The 12,348-nt window shown below is 45.1% G+C and overlaps 1 protein-coding gene across 1 annotated transcript in view; it reads left to right on the top strand.

Annotated features, from left to right (window-relative positions):
• Positions 1 to 9,700, top strand: part of Slc14a2 (solute carrier family 14 member 2) — a 64,298-nt gene extending 54,598 nt beyond the window's left edge. Inside the window, exons 16-19 of the mRNA XM_059246187.1 lie at positions 1,579 to 1,726; positions 2,357 to 2,491; positions 5,518 to 5,567; positions 8,803 to 9,700. Coding sequence (XP_059102170.1) covers positions 1,579 to 1,726; positions 2,357 to 2,491; positions 5,518 to 5,567; positions 8,803 to 9,003 — 534 coding nt within the window. The 3' untranslated portion in view covers positions 9,004 to 9,700. The remainder of the gene's footprint in view (positions 1 to 1,578; positions 1,727 to 2,356; positions 2,492 to 5,517; positions 5,568 to 8,802) is intronic.
• The last annotated feature ends 2,648 nt before the right edge of the window (positions 9,701 to 12,348 follow it).

Genomic DNA, 12,348 nt, shown 5'->3' with positions numbered 1-12,348 from the left:
AAGCAATATTAAAAGTATTAAACAAGATGGGAAAATGTGGCCATTAGGCTTCTTAACTAACTAGGCTCTTTTTTTTTTTTTCCTAAGACCTCCTACTTTCCATCACACTAAAGGACTTCCTGTTCCAGTTTATAGCTCAACCTGGAACTTCATTATTGGTGATTCATTGCCACAAAGCCATTGGGCTTATTAAAGGAAGTTTCAGAAATAATGATGCCCAGTGCTTCTCAGCATTTCATAGTGTCATTGACAGAGTCCTGCAAACACACTGAGAGGCATCATTGTTCAGAAAAGACATTATTCTGTCAGCCTTGTCCTTGGTCATTGTCATGGACGGTGGGGGAGGGGGGCAGCATTCGTGGGCCAGAGGTGAGAAAAGGGGCTGAGTTGGTGATTCACTCTCAGGGGTTTCCCTGCTCATGGGCTTTACCCAGTCCCTATCTTTTGGAGCCAAAATTGTTCTACTCAGTATGCTATGAAAAGATAATGTTAGAAATCATAAGATACGGTTCATTCTATTCTCAATGAAAAAATATTTCAGACTTTTCTAGAAATGAAATATTTTTTAATAATCCTATACAAATAGTTTAGACCACCAACCACCCCAACGATTCAGAAAAAAATAAAATCAATTTTGGGCAGTCATTCTTGAAGAAATAACTTTCTGGACTATGATAAGAATTCATGTGTTGGGTCTTCCAATTAAAACTTGTACTTTGTGATTCAAGAAAATGAGCAATGTCAGAAAGAGGGTCTAGAGACCCCAGCAGTGTAGAGTGACCACTGAGGGGTCCCAGCGGGGACAAGTAGGGGAGATAAAACAGCCATGTGTCATTCTCTGAATGTATACTCTCATGCCTGTCCCCTCCCCCCAGCAGGCCAAGGCTGATCCCTACTCTGTCCTCTATCCTGGGGGATGGGAGATTGGGCTAACCAGAGGGCCTGTCCTCCTCTCTGCACAGCAGCTCACTGTCAGCCTTCTCAGGACCTTTGGGGACATGCAGGATGGCCTGAGACAGTTTCTAGACCGTTCTGCCACTGCCAGGCCCTTCCATAGATCCCAAACTCCAACTGCTCGCCAGACAGGACTATCACCACAGCCAGACATGTACATCTTGGAAGTACAAAGGACCATTTCCATCCTAATAGCCTCTTATCATCTTGTTTCTAAAAATATGAGAGTTTTATCAGGACTATGTTATATTTCTAACAAGTAATAAATGCCCTTCTAAAAATTCTTCAATTTCTCTTTGTAAGAGAATAACTCCCCCACACTGGTGTTTCTGAAGGAAGGAAACTCAAATCCTAACTACTTAATGCTCTAAGAACTCAAAACTGAGAGGATAAAGCATTTCTTCCCTTCAGCATCAACCTGCTTGAACAGTAATGTCTTCTGTGAACCCTGTTGTAAAATGTCAGTGTACACTCAAGAGGCTGAGGCAGGAGGATTGAAAATCCAAGGCCAGCTGGAGAAACATAGTAAGACCCTGTCCAAAAGCGTTAGTGTGGGGCCTTGGTGTGGGGGTGTGAGCTGACTGTCTACTTCTTTAATAAACACATGACCCTATCGTTCTACAGCTTCTGAGAGCCATCCCAGTTGGAATCGGCCAAGTGTACGGCTGTGACAATGCCTGGACAGGAGGCATCTTCCTCATAGCTCTGTTCATATCTTCACCTCTCATCTGCTTGCACGCGGCCATTGGGTCCACCATAGGGATGCTAGCAGGTCTGTACCATCACCCTTAGTGCCATCCTCTTTACCATCCTCTTTAATGAGCGGAAGGGATGTTAGTGCTTGGGGCCAGCTTTGAAGGAAAATTATGACCCATCTTTAGCATCACGCCTGCTTCCTCTTCTCCTCACACCCGTTTTTGGCATTTTTGGTGCTAGTGCCCTAGTGTTCCTGTGAGCAAAGGCTATCCTCAGAAAAGACCTTGGCATCAGACATTTAACCCTCAGTATAAATTTAAAGTCTGGAAGAGCTTTTTCCAAGAATATTTAAGAGTGATCTCCAATGACGAAAAATGGGGCTCTGTTCACAGTCAAGGTTTTTTTTTTTTTTTACATGTGTGGCAAAGGACATTCTCTGCACCGTTTAAATCAGAGCTCAGAGTTCTTACTCCAAGGGTCTCTTCTACTCCTAACAGCTTAGCCACGAGTGTTCTTGTGGTCCCATCCATGTATCTCCTTTACAAGTATTTTCACTGAATAAAATTGAAATTCCTTTTTGTGAATACCTACCTCTGATCCCGGTAACTGATTCTGGCTGGAAGACTGGGGTGTGTTTCAGGAAGGCAGGTGAGCCCTGTAAGCCCCGCCCCCCGACATTCAATACCGCCCGCCTTCCTTCCCTCAGCACTCAGCATTGCCACGCCTTTTGACTCCATCTACTTTGGCCTGTGTGGCTTCAACAGCACTCTGGCCTGCATCGCCATCGGAGGCATGTTCTACGTCATCACCTGGCAGACGCACCTGCTCGCCATCGCCTGTGGTAGGTACCACTCACAGACGACCCTCCTGACCACAGAGACGACCTGAGCAGACCCCTGCCAAGAAAACCACTCATGACGGTTCTGCCACTCCCAAAAGATGGCAGGGCAACTGTTTGCTTTATAAAAGTTTGTGGGTGACACTGTCCTTTGTGTCTTCAGCTATGTTCACTGTATACGTGATGCTTGGCCACTGCGGGGGTGTTCTTAGACGATAATTTCTCACTGTTGCCCAGGGGCTGTCTCCTGGGATTGCAGGTCTCCTGGCCAGTGGTGGGGCTGGAAGAGCAGCTCCCTGACATTAGCTCTTACATGTAAAACTTTACATGTAAAACACACGACATGCACAGTGACCAGAGCTAACTATCAAGTATTGACTGTACACCCTTCAGATGACCGTACACTTCTTGCATATTTGTTCACCATCACAGGAAGTTAGGATGACGGTCATAATTCATCAGATTTATATGTTCTCAACCTTGAACATCTTTCATGTTCTACGAATGGGAACAAAATAAAACCCCTTTGGCCAAAATATTTAGAACAGAGTTTCTATTTCAGTACAGCCATGGATGCTGAAATGTTACCAAATAAGGTTTTTAAAAAAATAAGTTTACAATAAAAAAATTCCAGAATATTTTTTCTGATATAGAAAAGCTTTCTGAACCATATATAGTCATATATTTGTTTCTTTAAGATAGTGTGAAAATGCATTTTTTTTTTTAGTTTATAACCACCACTGCAAAGATAGGGGATGTGGTCTAAACTAGATGGGAAGGATAAAGCTGAAGCTTTTCTTTCTATCTTCTTAAAAATTATTTTATGCTACACCAAAAATATCAATATAGGGTTGACATGCTGTAGCTACTTACATGGTTGTCACACCAACCAGACAAAGGTAGCCGTTTACACAGTACTTACCTAAAGTGTCCAAGTCAACACTTTATCTCCTTCTGTCCACCAAAGTCTCTACTGTTATTCTGCTTTGCAAGGGACGTGCCCAAGAGTGAGGACAGGACAGGGGGACAGAGGTGGGGCATCTTGGATGGTGCCCAAGGTCAGGGTCATGCAGGTGATGACTGACAAATCACAGGTGGCCCCCTCACTATCCCCAGTGCCAATCTTGTCAAAGAGGTTAAGTAGCTCTGTGTCATATGTGGCCCAGTGTTTCTCAGCCAGGGATATGTATCAGCGTCTAATGACATTTTTACTTGTCACACCTAGGAGAAAAAATAGAAGTGCTCTGAGCATTTTGTCTGGGGTAGTGTCAAATACCCCACAGCGCACAGGACAGGACAGACCCACAGCAGATTGTCACAGGTGCCACAGGGGCAAAACACGATCCATGGTTTCTCCTTTACTCCCCCACTGCCACCCTGCAGTGTGCGGATACTGTTCCTGTCCCCATTTTACAGATGGGAAACCAAAGCTGAAATGAAAAAATTAACTACCCAGCTAGGTTTGTAAAAATCCGCTCTGCAGGGCATCCACTCTTTCCTGTAGCCACTTCTCCCTCCTCAGGTGAAAGGCCCAGAGAAGTAGAGCCTGTTTCCATAATTACACAGCCAGTGATGGATTAGCCAGGCAAGGTGGAAGGCTCCTCCTACCGTAGTCTATTCTGTGTGTCTCCCAGGACAGATTACCCGCTCCCCACCATCCTGACAGGCTACGTTCTCTAGTGCTTCTCTTTCGTGGATTGTTCAGGCTCAGCCCTGTTCTACAGTTCTGGGACCACACATGAGCACACACAAGGCTTTGGAGAGGTCTTCTTCATATAACAGATCAAGTTTGATTAAATAAGATAGCGGTGGAGCCAAGGGAGCATAGGCATTAATCCTTCAGCTGTCAGTCTCAGAGATGGCGGGACAATCCGGTAGGGCTGAGCTCAGGAAAGGCCACTCTCTGAGCCCCTGCTCTTCACAGACCAAGCCTAGAGCTGTCCTGTGGATCTTACATCCCCTCTACATTCTGGGGTGTCTGTGATACTTGGATTGGTCCTTCTCCTCTCATCTAGCTGGTCAGGGCTCTGCCACTGTCAGACATACAGTCCTCAGAAGTCACCTCATATCTTGACGGCTGACACAAACAGTGCTCACACTGTAGAATTGGTGTGAAGATGAATGATTGATGCAAGAACAGTACTAACATGTAGGGAGCGCCTGGAAGGGTCAGTTCTGGTTATCAGTAGTCAAGGAAAGGGTGTCCAAGTCTAAAGGGTGTCCTCCTAAGAGGACTTGTTGTTTGTTGTGGTTGTTGTGGTTGTTGTTGGTGGTGGTGGTGGTGGTGATGGTAGTGTGTGTGTGTATGTGTGTGTGTGTGAGAGAGAGAGAGAGATCAAGACAATAATAATACAGCTTACCTATAAGGAATGCTGAAGGATGTGGTTAGTGTTGCCACTACCTAGACATGGTAACTCTAATAAAGATTAGCTATTGTTAATATTTTAGGGACAATTGGGACGCCCTCCTTGGAGAATGGGCCCAAAAGCAAAGCCCAATCATGTTGGCCTATTTTATTGCCTTCCATCTTCGGCCAGTGCTCAATTCTCCCCAGCATCCAACTTATTCATGGCCTTCTTTGCCCACCTAAAACAAGGCAGTAGGTGGTTTGGTCTCCCCCAAACTTATAGGATGCTGTTTTTCCCTAGAAACCCATGTTATGCTAATAGCTCCTGATGGAATATTCCACTGGAGAGTTCTGAGACTCACTTGCTTTTGCTTTATTGTAAAACCTTCATTTATGGTTTATGCTATTAAATGTTCCTTTACTGGAAAGCGTGGTGGTGGGGACCCAAGAGAACTGTCACAGCCAAATTCTGGCCCTTTTTAACAAAGTTCATCTGCTGTCTTAGCTGTGCTGGCATTTTCGTGGAATTTAACACTTTTAAAGCTGCAAGGCAATGAAAATGCAACTCAGCGTGGGTGAGAGATAGAATTTGAGACAGAAAATTAATGAAGAGGGAGTATGTAGACTACACTGAGCTGCTGTTGAATCTTTACTGAGCTGTCTACGGTTGGTTCTTTTCTAGCACTGTTTGCAGCCTACCTTGGTGCCGCCCTGGCTAACATGCTGTCCGTGGTAAGTCACGTGAGCTATAAGCCACATGCCCCCCTCCACTTTCCAAACACTCCAGCAAACCCCTCTGCCCTTTGACTCACATCCTGATACCCACCTTAATACTGACAGGAAGGAACTAGGTCTCAAAAGCTTATATGTCAACTTTGGGTGGATCAAACCCATCACCAGTGGCTGGTAGAGTACTTTAAAGAATAAATCGTTCAGATATAACTCCATTACAGTCTGCCATTCTATAGAACTAATTTTGAGTCTCTATCATTTAACTTGTATATATATATATATATATAATCTGCCCACCTGGGTTGTAGACAGTGAACATCTTTATCCTATAGCAACTATCATGATCATGGAGAAGGCTTCATGTTCACTGGGCATGGCTCCAGGGAACAGAGAGAGCTGTGATGTCGTCATTCAAAGAGAAGCCCAAGCTCAGGAGTGTATGAGCACACATAGTCCCAGAACCTCTTCCTTGCCTTGGGCCCAGTTTAGGGTGGTGTGCAAAGTAGCAGCTGCCGCTTGGCTCCAAAAGGCCCTGCACAGAGTGCTCAGGGCTTACCTAACAAATCAGTGCATCCAACTCCACCTAAGATAAGAGTACAAGGGAAACTTCACATGGACAACTGTTGCTCAACTTGGGGTCATGGTCTGTACTACCCATTCTTGAGAGGTGAATTTAAAACAGCCAAATTAGTAGTAAAAAGCAGGAAAGGGAAATGTCTTCCATGTGACCATAATGAGGAGAGGGAAAACAGATCCGATGACGCTCCCTCAGGTCCATTTTTGGTGGTCCTGAAGAGATACGAGAGTTGAAACAGAGGACAAGGGGTATACACAGATAAGCTGTGCCAGGTAAGGTGTCGCTCTCCCAACAACTGACCCTTCACTGTGTGGGCTTTAGCCTCCTCCTGTGAGGTGGTCTAACAAGTTGTAAATCTCTTTCCTGAAGACAAGACACCACCCCCATCCCCAGGCCTGGCATTGTTTCCAGCATGAGAGTCTTGGGGAAATTTCCATTTTTTGAGGTCCATTCTTTCAATATCCCAGTAGATTGGGAGACATAAGTGTCTTCTTCATTAGAATACATTCAGTTCTGTCAGGCCAGTCACACAAAGAGGAAAAGTCATAGATACAACATCTGAAAATGGAGTAGATATTCCATACAGTAGATTCATCCTTCACCTGCAGCCAAAGAGAGGGTGGTACTTAGCATAGGAAACTATTTCCTAAACAGCCAAATTAGCCTTTCCTGACACCATGCTATCTCTCCCAGTAGACTGAGTCCCTCCTCTGCTTCCCATCACCTGCTGGGTGTGCCTTCACTACAGCACTTGACACACAGCATCTGCAACAGCTTTAGTACTCATAAGTCCACTTCTGGCTTAGCCCAAGCCCCTCCATATCTGTATCTTAGTCTTAGAGTTTTACTGAAGGAAACAATGGAAGAAAGAGATAGTGAGGGGACAAAGCCCTGAAGGAGTGAGCACACACAGCAGGGAATGCTGGAACTGGGAGGGGGGGCCTCAGAACACTGACTGGAGACAAGAAGATGGATTCTGACCTCGCAGAGCCTCATCCACCCCAGGCTTCTGCCATCAGTTCTGGCACCAACAATTCACCTGATCCATCATTCAATAAATGTGCCAAGTGCCTGCCTTGGACAAGGCACTAGAAGAGATTCAGGAGGCTTTGGTTCCCAGATCTAGACGTGCACAGTGCTAAATGGTCTTCCTCTGGGTGCTGAGAGGTTATAGATTAGGCCATTCCATGCAGACATTTTTCCAAATAAAATAAAGTTTACTTGTTATGGTGATGATTGTCAAGGATTAAAAAAAAAAAAAAAAGGCTATCAACTTATCCAGGAGAAATCTCCAACTTCATTGAGGAGCACAGTATGAAAGCATTGGACTATATTTATAAAACCATTCAATGCCTCCTCAGAAAGGCCCTGTGAGCCATTATTCTTTGCCTTTCTAACCAGAATATGTGTATGCAAGTCCTGGCCTTCAACAATGCTGCTATCTGGTTGATAATGATGACCGTGCCCTGAGGGCCATTTATTGGGTACTTGGCATGCGCTAAGCAACAGCTCTCTGAGTAGGCAGCGGTACACTATTGAGGGAAAAGGTCTGAGAAAGATTAAAAAACCATAACGGGGTAATCAGAGCTAAGGTTTGTCTACTGTGGAGCATCAGTGGATGCTTCCCAAAACACTTTATTGCATCTTATTGGAGCTTTGGGAAGACGTGTTGAGTGGAATCCATCACTCATGGATGTGTATCCCTCACAGCCTCGATCTGGTATGATTCTAGAGCTTCCAAGTCTTGCTAACAGTGTGGTCTTCGGACTTCCACATGACCAGCCATGTTACTCCTGTGGTGGTACTACCTGGGGCTTTTATTGGTTATAGTAAAATGCTTGGAGGATGGAAGGATAATTCGATCTGCCTCACAGCTGAATTTGTAGGCTCTTTGTAAACCATTCACTTGGATACCTCAGCTGAAGAACGGGGGAAAGTATTAAAATGTTGCAGGGTATCTCAAGGAATAAAAGCCAGGTCAATGAGATGAGAAATGAATGTGATGGTGGGTAAACCCTTGAGAAGAGAGGTAGCTAACTTTCACCTCCAGCCCCAAGGTCAGACCTACCACTCCTCTGCTTCTCTCCCGGTGTGCTCATTTTCTGTGTCTCTTTGTAAAAGGTTTCTGCTTCACATAGTTGCTAAATGCCCATCTACTGCTGCTTGTCCTTTCAGATCAAGAGTCCTATTAATACTGCCTCGGTGCCTTTCAATTCACATTCTCAAAATAGGAAGTCTATTGGCTCATGCCATATGCCTGTTCTGAATCTGGTGCCTGTCTCTAGGCCAATCAACTACAACTAGGTCTTTAGCTACAAAATAAATGCCAAATGCATCCCTTCAAAGGAAGCTGATTTAAGGAGGCATAGAATGCCCATAGTTCCTGGAGCTGGAAGTATAGACTGGCCAGGTTCCCCAAGACAAAACAAATCTTGTACATAAAAACACATTAACGCCTATTAGAGTTCCAAAGGCTGTATTTTGGAAGGTGTGTGCTTAACCCGTCACAGAATAAACTGATGGCTTGATTTTATTTATATTGGCTATCAGCTAAGTATTACCCTCACCAATCAGCTCTTCCTCTAACTGATAAAGGTTATTTAAACAAGCATTCACATCTGATGGAACATAAACTTCTCTTATCTCCTCTCCCTCCAGTTTGGATTACCACCTTGCACCTGGCCCTTCTGCCTCTCAGCGCTCACCTTTCTCCTTTTGACAACCAACAATCCTGCCATCTACAAGCTCCCACTCAGCAAAGTCACCTACCCAGAGGCCAACCGCATCTACTTCCTGTCCCAGGAGAAAAACAGAAGGGCATCGACAATAACAAAGTACCAGGCCTACGACGTCTCCTAAGCTGCCCTTTCTAAGGCATGCCACGTAAATGCAGCCTCCAGCAACGGTCTGCAGCCCAGCCTAAAGTCCACTTACCCTCCTTTCTGTCCAACATGCATGTATTCACCAGTTGGGACACACCCCCACACACCCGCTAAGATGCACAGAACTCATCAAAGCCATGTTAGTTTAGACTAAATACCCACTGATGGCTCTTTGGGAACTCTCTCTGGGAGGAACTTGCTAGTCACTCCTTTCAGTTATTTAGTGGAGCAAAGCATGATGCCAGGAAATGTTGATGAGCCTTCAAGGCTAGAGGGCCTGGTCCCTACCCTGCTCTACCAGTAATGAGGTCCCACTGCCTCAGTCAGTCCTCCTCCCATCTCAACCGGTTTTCTTGTCACCAGGGATTTCTTTAGGACAAGGAGGGACACCAGAGTCCTTCTACCTGGAAAATGTTTATTCTTTTCCGTGTCCAGTAAACTAATCAACTCAGCATAAGCAGCAAGGAATTGTCCTGAGCTGACTTACTTACGGGAGGGCTCCCAGAGGAGAGAGAGGAAAGTGTTAATGTTGTAGAAGTTTATTCTTGGGCATGGGACCGGACGTGGGGCTAGAAACCTGAATTCATTGAAAATGCCACTGTACCATCTTTGCACCATAGAAATATTTCCAGAAGCAACATAAGGTTAAAAAAAAATGATTTTTCCAACATCCAAATCAATGTAAACAAACATCTTTTGCTTGTGTAATATTCAAAATCATACTCTCATTAAACTTGAAATTTGCAATTTGGTATCTGAGTTTTCTTAAACTGAAACTTACTACATGCTCATATAGAGTACCCTTGGGAAGTTTTCATACTCAAACATGTATCTGGAAAGAGGAGATGGGGGTAAGAATGATCAGAAGATAAGTCAATTATCTGGTGGAGAGTTATGCAGAAATGGCCATGCACACTGCTTCCTGTGGTGTAGGTACAGATTAACAACACCCATCACTTTTCAGCATACAGTCTTTTAGCCTTATGCACCAAGATTAGTAACCCAGCCCTTCTTGAGTGGCCAACCACTTGTTATTCTGAGCGTGGCTCCTACTGTGCACCTGAGTTATGGTCATCCTTCATAGGAAGCCACTTGGCCCAGCGTTCCAGCCCTTCTCCAGAGATGAACATCTTCTAACACCAGTGAGATGAGACCTCTGTTAATATTCTGATCCACCCCGCATTGGGTGCCAATGTTATGAATTATCATGGGGGGGGGGACCCCCTAGGGAAACATGCTGAGCAGATGCAGCGGTAGGCTGGGCCGATGCACGTCATGCAGGCATGGTGGTGGCGGTGGAGGCCAGTATTTCACAACCCAGACGCTGGATCCACGTGGAAAGTTTATTATAATAGATGAAGGAAAGAGATTATAGGAAAGAGAGAGACAGAGAGAAAGAGAGATCGAGGGTATACACCTTGTGGGAGGAAAAGCAGAAGAGAGAGAGGAAAGGGAAGAGTTTTTTTTCTTAGAATGAGGCTTTTGCATCAGGATGCAGGGCAGCACCAATGGGCAGGATTTCAAGGGGAAGATCAAAATATTAACATTACCTTCAATATCTCTCTCTCTCTCTCTCTCTCTCTCTCTCTCTCTCTCTCTCTCTTTCTTCTTCTTCTTCTTCTTCTTCTTCTTCTTCTTCTTCTTCTTCTTCTTCTTCTTCTTCTTCTTCTTCTTTGTGGTGGTATTGTGTTCCCTAAAATATTGTGTACCCTAATAAACTTATCTGGGGTCAGAGAACAGAAAAGCCACTAGATACTTAGGATAGGCAGTGGTAGCACATGCCTTTAATCCTAGCATTCCAGAGGCAGAAATCCATCTGTTCAAGGATACAGCCAAGCAGAAAGTGAGCCTTTAATCCCAGGGAGTCATGGTAGAAAGCAGAAAGGTATATAAGGCGTGAGGACCAGAAACTAGAAGCATTTGACTGGTTAAGCATTTGGCTGGTTAAGCTTTCAGGCTTTGGAGCAGCACAGTTCAGCTGAGATTCATTCTGGATGAGGACTCAGAGGCCTCCAGTCTGAGGAAACAAGATCAGCTGAGGAATTGGCAAGGTGAGGTGGTTGTGGCTTGTTCTGCATCTGATCTACCAGCATTCACCCCAATAACTGGCCTCAGGTTTGATTTTATTAATAAGAACTTTGGAAGATTCATGCTACACCACTTCTCTCTTTCTCTCTGTCTCATCATCTCTTCTCTTCGTCTCTTTATTATAACAAACTCTAAACGTGGATGCAGAGTCCGGGGTGTGAGTTACTGGCCGCTGCCACCAGATCTGCATGGCATGCATCTGCCCAGCCTGCCACTGCATCTGCCCAGCACGTTTCCCTTGGGGGTCCCCCTGCATGGTAATTCATAACAACCTGGACACACACATTTCTGGCTCAGCAGGGTGAGGTGCTGAGATACAAGGGGTCGGGGGCTGGGGAGACGGCTCAGTCAGCGAAGCACTTGCTGCACAAGCATGAGGCCTGAGCTTGGATTCCCAAGCTCACGTATAAAAAGCTGGGCATGATGGCGTGCACCTGCAACCCTTGCTCTGGGCAGGCAGAGGCGGGCAGATTCCTAGAGCTGTAGGTCCAACTGGTCTTGCCATATTGGTGAGCTCCAGATTCAGCATAGAATGATAAAGAAAGGTGCCCAACTTCAACCTCCGGCCTCCACGTGCAACCCCACACACACCCATGTAAATATACATACATACATTGGGGAAGACATTTAGGTGAACGTGAGAAAACAGACTTATAAATGCAGGAGTAAGGAAGAAGTACATTTTACCAAAATCCATTTAAAAAAAAAAAAGAGCTAGCTTCTATATCTGTATTTTCATTGTGCTGTATGCCAGAGATCCCAGCCATCTTTTACACCAGCCCAAGAGCACTGAGATGTACATTTCCCTTCCAGACCCCATCCAACCCTTTATGACTTTTCCAGGAAAACAGAGGGCTTCTCCAAGCAGAAAAGTCCTCCACGAAGGAAAAGGAAATGACTCACACTCCAGAGCTACCTCTGAGTTTGTGATCACACCTTGAGGCCAAGAAGGTCTCAGGCTGTATTTTAATGACCATGGAGTTACAGTTCTCTAAGGATCAAGCATTGAGGAATTTCACCCAAAGGCTGTTTATGCTCGAAGCTCACTCAGCTGCCCCTCAACCACCATGTGATGACGTCTAACCATTAAAGAATGGGTCCCTGTGTGTTTCCACCAAAGTTTTATAATCTGATTTTAATAAGAGTAGGAACCCTTCCATGCATATGCCATGCTGATGACTGACCACTAATAAAATCCTTCAGCTGTTCCGAGTATTTCGCTAGCCTCACCTAT

The sequence above is a fragment of the Peromyscus eremicus genome, chromosome 19, assembly GCF_949786415.1.
Source record: "Peromyscus eremicus chromosome 19, PerEre_H2_v1, whole genome shotgun sequence".
Lineage (NCBI taxonomy): Eukaryota > Metazoa > Chordata > Mammalia > Rodentia > Cricetidae > Peromyscus > Peromyscus eremicus.
This window is presented reverse-complemented; position numbering and strand designations above follow the sequence as displayed.